Source organism: Leptonychotes weddellii, chromosome 7, assembly GCF_054177405.1.
Source record: "Leptonychotes weddellii isolate Sample4059 chromosome 7, ASM5417740v2, whole genome shotgun sequence".
Taxonomy (NCBI): Eukaryota; Metazoa; Chordata; class Mammalia; order Carnivora; family Phocidae; genus Leptonychotes; species Leptonychotes weddellii.
The window spans coordinates 72806174-72819347 of record NC_138375.1 but is presented as its reverse complement, the minus strand read 5'-3'; the positions used below and the strand labels follow the sequence as shown (position 1 = coordinate 72819347).

Genomic DNA, 13174 nt, shown 5'->3' with positions numbered 1-13174 from the left:
CCAGGATCATGACCTGAGCCGAAGGCAGTCGCTTAACCAACTGAGCCACCCAGGCGCCCAAGGACAAATATTTTTAAAATGTCTTGGGAAATGGCCACATTTCCTCACTTGGGTAACTGAACCCATATTTACCTCAGGTGACTCCTCCTTCTCCACTAAGTCTACATTGTTTAGGTGGGATGAATTGACCACTAGTTTTAGGGGGACAGACATGTGACTCAGGAATGGCACAGTGATTGATTGAACTAAAACACCACTATACTCAGTTCTGGAATTTGGATTTGAACTGCGGGGAAGAGAATTTCCTCTGCTGTTATGAGGGAAGCATGAAACTGCTGGTCACCATCTTGCTGCTCCAAGGAGACAGCCTGCCTAAAAATGGAGCCAACACAAAAAGAAAGCTGATTTGAGAAATGAGCAATGATACACATGTATGCACATATGTACACATCAATATGATGAGAGAGATCAAGTCCTGGTTTGTGTTTCTGGATACAAATGTACCTGGAACAAACATTCTTGTGTCACAAGCCAATAAACTCCCCCTTTGCTTAGCAGGCTCGCTTTGGGTTTCTACCTTATAACCATGTAAGTCCTGACTAGTTGAGTAGAACAAAGCCAGGTCTGATGAATGAATTAACTCATCATCAAGGAGTAAGGAAGGTACCAACACACTGATAACAAATTTCTACTGAAGAAACATTCATTGAGCACCTGCTAAGTATTTGATCTAATAGTCCAGATGCTAAGATAAACTAGTCGGTTCAGGATGGCACGGAGCTTTCAGCCAACAAGACACTGCTTTTCTTCTTCCTTTGCTCACATGAATTCAGAGGACCATTTCCAAAGACGAGTTCATGACTGGAATGTCTTTGGCAAAGATTGCATTCTTGAGCATTGTCAAAGCGTGTTATTAGTTTCCTGAGGTAACTAATTTTTTAAGAAGACAACAGTTATTTGAGGTTATGAATTCTATCTTTTTAAAAATAGAGTTCTGTTTGCCTTCTGTGGTTATACCTCCAAAGAACATGAGAACACAGGAATTTCCATGTAGGGGAGCAAGGGCAGGATGATTAGCACATAATACATAAATTTATTTCAGAATTGGAAGGATTCCTGAACACTATGAGAACTGACATTGGAATGGGAGGGGCAGTGAGTGGGGAAAAGTCAACTCTGTCACCAGCTTTAGATCTACTTTTCTCAGCAGCATTTTTATCACTTGAAAGGCTCTTCCTCATGTCAGGTTTTTTTTTTTTTTTTTTTCTTTTTTGGGGGGTTCTACTCGGAGGATAAAAAAAATCCAGAATAATGTAGCGTGACTTTTTTTCCCTGAACGAGTAAGGTCCAATTTCTTTGGTCGCAAGGTATGTGATCCACTCAGATAAAAAATAAGAAAATTTACTGCAGGGCACTTGGGCCAGCAGCTCTTGTCATCCCCTCATGGGCTTCACGCTTTCACCTTCTCCTTGCGTCTCTGCCTCTCTCTGCACTAGTCAGCGTCTCCTCTTTCTACAGAGCAGCATCCTCTACTGACTCATGGTTCCTTCTTCCTCCTTACTTGTGCTTGCACAGACCACAACTCTCATGAAGGTGACTCTTCCAGCTTCTTCTCCCAACTCAACCTGGCAAATTCCTTCCATGTTTCTTAGTTCACATTCCTGAGGAGAGAGACTGATCAGTCCAGTTTGGAGTTTTGAGCCAGGTTACCCAGAATCACTGGCTAGTTATGGGGCAACTGTGATCAGGATGGGGAAGTGTCACATGGAGCCCAATGAGAACACCAAAGAAGCAGGAAACCTTAGGAGTATGGGTGCATGGGACAGGTTCCTGTTCAGTGTAGTCCTGCTTTGTGTGTCTGTGTCTTTCCTCACCAGCCCTGGTGAAAATAGTCTGCAGAGAAGCTTAGTAGCTGCCATTTGGAGGTCACACAAATATTCCTGTTTCTCTAGTGCTACCAACTCTTAGAAATTTTCAGAGTTTGTAAGAAGGCAGGAAAAAGTTACCTTTTCTTCAGTAAGTCAGCAAGTGGAAGAAACCTTGATCAGAAGATGCAACAAATGATGGCAGTGGGTGGGGTGTTGGCAAGGTAATCTATGGGGGGGGGGGCAAAGAGAAAATAAAGAGACTGGAGAACCAGTTTGGGGCTGAGAAATACATCCCGGGAGGTTTTCAATATTATACCCTAGACCCACAGCTAACCTTGTTCTACCTTCCCCTGCCCACCCACAACTTAAGAATGTGTTAGGTTCCATAGATCCATATTTGAGGTGCCCTACTGCTTATGTAGGCTAGCTCAGGAAACTTGCCACCATTTATGACTTTGCTTTTATAGAAAAATGCACCCTCAGCGTTGAACATCTGACTTACAAATGTATTTGTGGTACATAATTGCTGCTACAATTGGGAACTGCTATAAATAGATATTATATATTATATAAATCTATATTATAAATAGATTATATATATATATATATATATCGCAATTTTCCCTTGCAAACCACTAGAGAATCAACAGACCAACAGCTCTCAGGAAGAAGCTTCTGCTTGCCTTTCCCACAACTTACTTTGTTCCAAAGTACAAAGTGCTACCAGGGTTTAGTCAGGCTTAAAGAAGCGACTTTAACAGGAGCTAAAAGAGATTTCCATGGTCTCTGGTAAAGGGATTAAAAGTAATAACAAATGTTAAGGCCAAAGTGATAAAAGAGTGGGAGCTGCTCTTTCGGTAGAAAAAAGGCAGCCATCTCTCTTTGCCCCTTCTGTTTTTCTCCAGCTTCCAGAAAGTGTAGAGGGGGCAACATTCCCTTCTCTCCTTTATTCCTTTCTGCACTTTACCCCAGGAGGCTGGTTACATCCAAAGGGGCAGAGCTGTGCTGCCCACTAAAGAACATGTTAGGTTGCTTTAGGCCAAAAGAGCTCAAATTTAAGTTTGATCAGAAACACCTGGTAAAGTGGTAAGGTTTATCCAGACCTTCTCCAGTAATTTGGTCAGCAGGTCTGGGTGTGACCCAGGAACTTTTATTTTTAAATGAGTACCCCAGATGATTCTGGTATGGATATTTTATGTATCATATGTGAGAAAGAAAGCCTGAACCCTGGGGCAGAATCTGGCTATACTGCTAAGATACAGTGTGTGTGTGTGTGTGTGTGTGTGTGTGTGTGTGCGTGCATGTGCTTGCCCTGCTTTAGTTCTGGGCTGCAGGAAAGCCTGTTGCTCAAACAGGTCCTACCTAGCTCAGAGGAGCTCAACATTTGAATTGGGGCCAAGGCCAAGTGGAGTAATAGCTCCCACTAGTTAGGCCAAGGACCTTTGGGCCAGACCTTCCTGGATAGAGCAGTCATTCTCAAACCTTGTTGCACGTTGAAACGACCTGGGGAGTTTTAAAAAATACTGATGCCAGGGCCCCACTTCCAGAGAGTTTGATTTCATTGGTCTGGGTATAGTCTAGACATTTAGGATTTTTTAAAGCTCTTTAATTATTTCTAATGTGCAGCCAAAGTTGAGAACCACTGTGGTAGAGAAAATGATTTTCATGTTCCTAAGAGCCCTGGCTAAAAACGGTATTCACTCTTTAACACCATAGACGCCATAGAAGAAAACTTAATATTTGCATTTCTGCAAGGCAAAACAAAAAAGTATCAACAATATGTAAGTGATAATATCTTGAATAGTGTTTACCTGTAAACATAGTCAAGGATAATGAAAATATTCTTTGGCTTCTTCTGTCCTTTGGCAAGAAAGAAAGGCATGGCATGATATAACTCAGAATTCTCTAAAGCATTTCAGAGATAAAGTCAACTACACCAATACTGCTAGCTTCAAAAGTCTCCCCCAAAGAAACAGGGAAATGTTAATCTTTATATGCTTTTTTCCTCTTTTCCCTGAGACATAAGTAATCAGATTCAAAGTTGATGTGGGTACAGCATTTCAAGAATATTTGTGATTTTATTCTTCTCCTTTTGTAGAGGTAAGTGAATGAATTTAACAGAAAACATATCAGTAGACTATAGCTTTTGAACAAATGGACAACCAAATTCTGATCATTAGAGGAACAATGACTTCATTAAATCGGTAATATTCTGAGAGGTTCACACACATTTAGTGACTTGCTTTCAGCTGCTTTTTCATAATAATTTGGTATATTTGGATTTTGTGAAAATTAAACTATCTCTTGTCAAGATACAGTACAATTCTGTATGTAAGGAAAATGACATTTATCTTAGAAATAGGCTACATGGGACTATGTCTGAACTAGCTTGGATCGCTGCTGAAAAGTTTAAGAGACAGTAAGTCTATGCTCAAAATTAAGAGTTCTAAACTGGAGATTCTTGGACAGAGCAATCCATGGACTTTGGAAAAGTCCACAAACTCTCTGAAACTGTGCAAATTTGAATGTATCTACCACACTCTGTTTTCCTACGAAGAGGTCCATGACTTTCATCGGATTCTCAAAGGGGTTATAACCACAAAAGTTTAGGACCCAGAGCTCCATATATTTAAATAGAGAATCCTCCACTGCAATCCTCTTTAATACAGTATGTCACTGAGAACAAGATACAGAAAAGGAAAAATAGTAATAATCTACTTTGCTTTTCAACCTGGCTTTTATTGGGTCCGGAATTATAAATGTTTAAGTGATGTACTGACAGGTATTGACTGATGTACCTTATGTCTTAGCTGACATTGATTTGCTATAAATGAGCATCAAAGGGCTCAGCAACGGCAAAGATTCTGATTTTTGTTGCTTTTGCTGTAGGTTCCATGCCATTCCAGGAAGAGTGGGCAGTTTTGACCGGCTGGGGAAAAACTGCCTTTGGCCAAGGGAGAATCTCTGCTTTTAGTTTACAGAATGGTGCAATTTTCTGATTGTAAGGTGGAAAATAAATTTACTATTTTCCCAGCTGATTCTAGTTCCTGCATCTAATTAGATGATGTCAACTTGAGGTGCACATTGTCAAAGTCTGCAAATGCTAGCAAAGATATACCTACCTTTAAATACACCCAACATGGGAAATTATGGCTTTTTGAAATGATAAAGACTAATGACTTTATGAAAAAATTACTTTAAATAGAAAGTTTCCTTAATTTTAAAATTTATTCAACTTACAAATATTAATTCTAATTCCTTTTTGGGATTATAAGGGAATACAGTTTTATTCTAGGTGACATTTAGCCTCACTATGGGGAGGAATATGACATTTGTTAAAATAATATTTTAAAATTAAATTTATCTAATATTATATAGTATTACCTTTCCACATTAGAGTAGGGCAGATATGAAGCTAAATTCTCCCCTGGTATGAGAAATATGACATATGAAATTAATTTTTTATTATCAAGGCTACTTCCAAAATACATGATCAATATACATAGTTTTCACGGAGACTTAAGGAGTGACAATTACGTCTGTACATATTTAGATATGAAGTTAAACTATCACACTTCTGTAAATTTTAATGTAAATATAGTGGTTTTAGCCTTCAGGAAACTTAGTTTGCATTTGCCTAAACATGAAGAAAAAGAAACCTTGTTTAACGTTGAAAAAACTGTGTTCTTTATTTTGAAATTTTGGACTAAATGCAAGATAATCCTTTTCATGTTATAAATATGGAAATTCCTACAAATGTTTAAAATTGATACCACTGCCATTCTTAAACTTGAGCGACCAGAAACTATCCAAAAATTGGTCTGTATTTGCTTTTGGTTTTCTAATCAAGCCATTTTCAAAGAGAGATGCCTAATTAAAACCTAAAAATGACACTACATTTGAGCTACTCATGGCTCATATTCTTGAACAACAACAAAAAGACAGCTAAAGACTCCTCTCTAACGCATGAGAAACTAATCAAACACAAGCACTGTTAAAAGCTAATGATTTTTCAAAATGCTTTAACCTTTAGAATGCCAGTAATTTTCTCTGTTATAGATATATGACTCTGGTGGCAAAAATAAAAACAAATCAATTCAAGTAATCTATTTGAAAATTATAAATGAACATGACTGACTCCAGGACTCATAAAAATTAGATATTAATTCTTCTTGAGGAATACAAGTGAAGGTACTACTCTAGGTGACATCCCAGATGGAAGAGTATAGATTTAAAAAAATGATTATTACTGGCATTTTAAGGCAAATTAAATTTATCAAGTTATTTTCATACTATTATCACTTTATGATCTTTGATAGTAGGATATCCAGATAAAATCCCCACTGTAATTTTGGATTATACCCCGTAGAGTATAAGTACCTCTTAGCTTATAAAGCTTAGGAAGAAACTCTGACCCATGGTATTTTTTATCTCATTTATTTAACCCCAAGTATTTTTAAAAATTGCTATCATGCTACTTTCACCAGTCTTGGCTGATGTCCTTTTGGGGGATGCTACACTGGCCCATTGTTTAAAACAACACATATAATCTAGCAAGGCACATGTCAACAGGGCTTTAAGTTGAAGCCAAACCTGGAAAATATTTTTCCAACAATCTTGTCTCCATCCTTTCAGTAAGAGGTGGAACTCTTGAAAGCATGATGGGAAAATTGCATCGAGTGGAATGCTGGGTCCTGTAAAGGTCCTACTACTCTCAGATTCTGTGAATGGAATGGATGGGAAAAATTAGTACAGCCTTCAGGTAGTAGCTGTAGGTGCTAAAGCCTCTGATGACCTCCTTCACTGAGCTTCCTATAGAGTCCAGCCTCTGCCAACCTCGGGGCAGCCGGGACCTGGCCTTGCTAGTGGTAGCCACAGAGAGCTGTTAGGCTCAGCTGATCATCACTGAGTGAGGAGGTGTCAGGATCACTGTAGATCTGAGTCAGGGCTAAACTCAGAATTTCTTTCTTTTCTTTGTAAAACCGCAGTTCTTGTCCCGCTTTCCTGGCTTCCTCCAACTCCCTCAGGGCCATCCGTAGCTCTTGAGAGAGGATTCCTGGTGACTCCTTCTCCTTCATGATCCAGTCCAGGGCCATGTGACTGCGCATCTTTTCATCTAGGGAATACTGGGAATAGTAGGAGATGACTTCCTGGGAGCCAAGAGACAAAGTCCAGAGTGTCAGTGAAGAGCAACAAAGGCACCTGTGTTCATGGCCTTCCAAAACCTCATTTCCTTTGTCTCTGACACCCCCCACACCCACATCCATAGGGGTTTTGCCAACAACTGAACCTCTCTGATATTCACAAATGGAAGCCAAATCTCAAGATACACTTCTTAAAGCAAATGAAGGACTAAGCTGGTCGGGCAAAGCAGGGTCACTTCAGGTTGTGTCAAAACACTACCACCAAGAATGACTCAATAATGTTCACAAACAGAACTCTGACCTTGCTAGAAAATGCCTTCCTTTGAAAATGCATCACTTTATCCATGAATATTACTGCCTCCTTGATTCCTTGAACTCTTCTGCCCAGCATTATCTCCTTCAGCAAGGTTGAGAGACAGAAACAATTATATGGAAGGATTAGGGCAGAATTGGGTTTGGTCATACCCACTGCAGAGAGCAGGAGGCTTAGAAACCAGGAGAGTCAACTTCCTAACTGCTGTGTTGTTAGCATAAGGAAGATAGATGGCAGTCCAAATGGCTCACAGAAACTACAGAAAGAACTTTAAGATTGTACTGTGGATTGTAGGCATTATCATTATTGATATTATAATGGTACCTTCATTCATGTACATCGTCTCTTCTGTAAATAATTCGAAATTAATCACTGTCAATTCTCATGTGAAAAATTTGCCAATACATTGTAACATCATGTATAGGTTTGATGGATACACTTTAAGAAGATCTTGTAGAGTGGATGCATTGCTTATTTTTATTTTCAAGAACATATGGTATTTATTTATGACCTTAACAAATTAAAAACAACCATGGAAAAGTGTTTATAACCAACCCAGTGAATTTCAAAGGCCTTTTATAAAATCAAAGGAAAAGAAAAAAATAGCCGTAGCCATTGTCAACTACTCATTTCTTTTCCATCTTTGACATTTTGAAAGCCAGACTTTCTAACCAAAGAACAACTAAAAACTCCTGGGCTGCAGTGCATGGAAAACTCTTATATCCACCCACATCTAGCTGACTGGTAGAGGCTTTATTCCTCATACAAATTCCTGTTAGCAAATTCTCAAAAATAAACGGCCATCTTTCAAAGTCTACTGGTGCAAAAAGGAAGGATGACTCTTGGAGGATAGAAGGTGAAAACTGTTAAAGACAGTGGAGGGAATTTGCTTTTGCTATTAAAAAAAGGGGGAACGGTGCTTCTCATAGGTAACAAAGAAATAGTGAGACCTCATTTCCGAAAAATAAAGAGGAAACTTCCAACCCCCAAAATTGGGGTGATTGAATACCAGCTTGCCCAAATTTATAATCATTTCTGTTGTCCTCTGGGGACTTTTGGTGGGGGTGAGAAAAATCCTCCTGCTACAACCAACTTTACCACTCTTCAGTGAGGAGGTTCAGAAGCAGTGCATTCTCAAATTTCTTTCTGCACTGGAGAGTAGAAGAGGGCACAAATTCTAAGGCAGGGCAGGTGCATAGGGAGATTCAGCATTTGACTTAGAAACCAAGTCTGTTTTAATGATCCCTCCATTTTGGCATTTAGTACAGGTATCTAAATCAGTCCTATGTGCAGGCAGTGTTCTCCTTAGTGTGCATATTTGATCAGTCCCTGACTCAAGTGGACTGTTACATATATTTTTTCATATATCCTCTGCTCTTAATAGATAAAGTACCAGATTTAAACAGAAAAATCCAAATAAAGGAAATCTAGGAAGATGACAAGCCATCTGTTCAGTTCATACGACACAAACCCATTATTGACTGGAAAATCTCACCTGTCGGGAACACTTTGTTTCACGTAGGGCTTTTAGGCTTCCATTCCAGTGCAATAGTTGGAAAATGGTCATCAGCTCCTACAAAACCCAAACATCTGTCATTACTCTCAGAGCAGAAGTGTGAAAGAAAGTGTGAAAGCTGGGTAGGGCACAGCTCTGACCCCCAACTATCTCAGGGAAATAGAATATACAATATCATCAGAACACTTTGAGACTTTTCAAACACCAGAGTCCCCAAGCTTCTGGAGCATTCTTCCTTCCCTCCTCTGTTAATACATATTTGCACAATAAAATGACTAAGTAGTTGACAAATATCTTTCAACATTAAAAGTACATATGCTTGGGGTGCCTGGGTGGCTCAGTTAGTTAAGTGTCGTACTCTTGATTTTGGCTCAGGTCTTGATCTCAGGGTTGTGAGATTGAGCTCTGCATTGGGCTTGCACTGGGCATGGATCCTGCTTAAGATTCTCTCTCTTCCTTCTTTTCCTCTAACTCCCCTCACCACTCTCCAAAAAACAAAATTAATAAATAAATAAAAAGTAAAATAATACCAATACATATGCTCTAACAATTCTACACCCAAGAGGTTATCTAAAAATATCAGCACATCTCAGAATAATGTATAGGTAAAGTTATTCATTGTACTGTTTTTTTTTTTAAATTGCCTGAGGCTGGAAATATTTTAAATGCTTATTTTTATTTTTTAAGGATTTATTTATTTAAATAGAAAATCCTCTACTGTAATCCTCTTTAACACAGTATGTCACTGAGAACAAGATACAGAAAAGGAAAAATAGTAATAATCTACTTTGCTTTTCAACCTGGCTTTTATTGGGTCTGGAATTATAAATGTTTAAGTGATGTACTGACAGGTATTGATTGATGTAACTTATATCTTAGCTGACATTGATTTGCTATAAATGAGCATCAAAGGGCTCAGCAACAGCAAAGATTCTGATTTTTGTTGCTTTTGCTGTAGGTTCCATGCCATTCCAGGAAGAGTGGGCAGTTTTGACCGGCTGGGGAAAAACTGCCTTTGGCCAAAGGAGAATCTCTGCTTTTAGTTTACAGAATGGTGCAATTTCTGATTGTAGGGTGGAAAATAAATTTACTATTTTCCCAGCTGACTCCAGTTTCTGCATCTAATTAGATGGTGTCAACTTGAGGTAGACATTGTTAAAAAATTTTTTTAGGGGCACCTGGGTGGCTCAGTTGGTTAAGCATCTGCCTTTATTCATTAGAGAGTGTGTGTGAGTGGGGGGAGGGGCAGAGGGAGAGAATTTTCAAGCTGACTCCCCAGGGAGCACGGAGCCCAATGTAAGGCTCCATCTCACCACCCATGAGATCATGAACTGGGCCAAAAACTGAGTCAGATGCTTAGCTGACCGAGCTCACCCAGGCACTCCTTAAATGCTCATTTTTAAAGAAATAGTTTAAAAAAGGATGATACTGAATAGTAGAATTTGCTGCCTCCAAAATATGAGTTCAGGACATGCCACCCTGAAAACATGCCACTTTGGTATATTAATTATTTTAGGCTGTAAGCACTTGAAAAACAGCAAATGGAAGGAAAAACAGCAAATTCTGTTTCTCTGAACTCCCCTTATCTGCCTAAAGACACATCTTCCAAAAGGAACCAATTATGATAAATCCTTTCCTGAGGAATTTCATCAACTAGGGAAGATTGACTCATCACAGAAGAAGACACAGACTAACATACCTCCCATCTATTCTTCTAAGGGCCCATTCATCTTTCTTAAGAATCATTTCTATCCCCTAAGAGGCTTTCCCCCTCCCTCTTTCCCTATTATGAGGGTATTTGATCCTAAATTCCAAGCCACCTCAGAAAGATAATATTTTCCCCTGAGTATCTCTCATGTATACCTGAGGTATATGTGTTAATAAAGTTCTGTTTTCCTCTTATTAATCTGTCTCTCATTACAGGGGTCTCAGCTAAGAACTCAGAAGCATAGAGGGAAAATTATTTTTCCTCCCCTACAATACATTCATACCACTGAATACTTTCATTCATAGAGAAGTATGAAAGAGAAGGCTCTCTACGTTCTTTTTTTTTTTTTTTTTAAGATTTTGTTTATTTGACAGAGAGATACACAGCGAGAGAGGGAACACAAGCAGGGGGAGTGGGTGAGGGAGAAGCAGGCTTCCCGCGGAGCAGGGAGCCCGATGTGGGGCTCGATCCCAGGACCCTAGGATCATCACCTGAGCCGAAGGTAGATGCTTAACCATCTGAGCCACCCAGGCGTCCCCCTCTAGGTTCTAATATAAAGAATCTCTATGATGTGGTGTTAAAAGAAAAGCAAGGTGCACAACATATATACTGTGTGCTAGTATTTGATTAAAAAGGAAAAGAAAATCCCTCTAAATATTTGCTTGTAAATGCCTATGAGAGTTCTGGCAAGATACAAAAGAACTGGGTAACAAAGTTGTCCCTGGGGGTGGGAACAGGAATGCCTGTGGGGCAGGAGTGCGAGGGAGACCACCCACTGACATTCCTTTGTACTTTTGGAGTTTTGAATCATGTGACAATATTATATATTAAAGAAAACCATTTAAATTTTTAAAAATTTCAGCCAAAAAGTAAATATAGATAACATATAATGGACAAACTACAGAAACTGTAAAATACTCCTATGTTCATAAATTCAGTCAGGAAAATGCCTGAAAATATGGATAATCAGGTTGAATTGACATTGAAACCAATCCCTAGTTTCCACATCCAATAGCCAGGGCTGAGCACGGCATTAAGCTTCTATCAGCATCCTTTCCCTTCATGTTATCAAGGGCAAGCTAAACTGTATAAACTCTGAAGACTTTATTTTCCTAATGTGATTAGAAGTGGCAGTCTTCCATTGAAGCTACCTGCATTTTTTTTTTCTTTTTTCGTCAGAGAAACACCTATCGTGGCTTAACAGTACAAACCACATAGACACAATACAATTAAGGAAATTAAGGAAATTTTTGGTCATGACACTAGTTATGAAAACGAAACATTTAGACAGTTGTCCTACTGACCATTCAAAAAAACTGATTTTTATTGCCTTTCCCTCTGCTTGCTCAGGGAAAAGTTTAAATTATGAAAATGAGGAGACCTAAGGCATTCTGATATTTCAGACATCTTAAAATTATTAGGTAAATTTTAAAGCTATAAGATGATCAGAAGAGCAAATATCACCATTCTTATGTCTGAAATTGCCAGTAGAATGTAATGGTTTTTTTTTTTTCTTCTTTTCAGTAGGGGATTTTGTCTATTTTCTACTGTACAGTAAGCACTCGAGAGCCCATAGAGACCTCAGTAAAAGCAAAACATGTGTTTCCATTAATTAAAATATGACATGGATACCAGGGGAATTACTCCTCCTGCCCCAAACAGAGATGCCACCATCTGCTTTGGGTCCTGAGCCCACTGCCCAGGGAAGCCGTCCCTCTCATGCCCTCTGTCCTCCACTTCTCTCTGCCCTGTCCAGATTTGCACTCTGTCACATCACTATGATAATCTGGAAAAGTGAGAGTGGTTAGTTCTATGGCCCAATCTTAAGTAATCTGCTTCTCACCCCTGTACTTCTCATCAAAGTAACCCCAGTGACTGAGGAGGGTAAATCTGTGCTGCCTTTTTCACTGTACCTTTAACCTACTCACTAAAGACTTTTTAGCCAGAAAAATGAAAAGGAACACTTTTTATGTCCTGGATAGGGAACAGTCTGTGGTGTTACAGAATGGCCACTATTTCCAAATGAGACATTTCTTTTCGTTTAATGTTTTAAGACTCCACTTGAATTTTGCATTCGATTGTATATGTCCATTTTTAAAAATAATAAATACCACCTCCAGTCCTCCACCTTCCCCCAACCCAAGTTTATAATGGTTAAACTCGGTATAACCCAGAAAGATATACTGAGTTCTTGTGTGACTTTCAAGAGCCCTCTTGGTATTGTCCTTGTATCCTTGTGGCCCAGTTAGAGAAACAGCCTATAGGGCTCTTAATTCCCTCCTCTGACAATTAGTGCCTTGGTAACATATTCTTCCTCCAGTGTCTTCTAAGCTCTCATTCTTATTTATATACTAACCATTGCCCCCCTTCCAGATAAACTCCCATCATTCTACCCAGAAATCTTCCTAAGACTTTAGAACCCACAATTCTGCTGTGAACAGAGCCAGAAACCATTCTCGTGTCCCTTGGCAACCTACATCTCTCAAAAACTTCCCCACAGAGACTTGAACTGTTTTTGACTGCCTGAGAGTCATCCCCCACACCTCTTCTGGTTTGCCTAAATTTCTATTCCATCCCCAAGGAGTTTTTGCTGTAACACAACTGCCTCTTCCTCAGTGTTGTTCT

The 13174-nt window shown here is 39.2% G+C and overlaps 1 protein-coding gene across 6 annotated transcripts in view; it reads right to left on the bottom strand.

Annotated features, from left to right (window-relative positions):
• Positions 1-6289: 6289 nt before the first annotated feature.
• Positions 6290-13174, bottom strand: part of LIX1 (limb and CNS expressed 1) — a 59970-nt gene continuing 53085 nt past the window's right edge. For all 6 annotated transcript variants that reach the window (XM_081826524.1, XM_081826525.1, XM_081826527.1 and 3 more), the window contains 2 exons: positions 8821-8898; positions 6290-7018 (listed from right to left, as the gene is read on the bottom strand). In XM_081826524.1, coding sequence (XP_081682650.1) covers positions 6731-7018; positions 8821-8898 — 366 coding nt within the window. In that variant the 3' untranslated portion in view covers positions 6290-6730. The remainder of the gene's footprint in view (positions 7019-8820; positions 8899-13174) is intronic.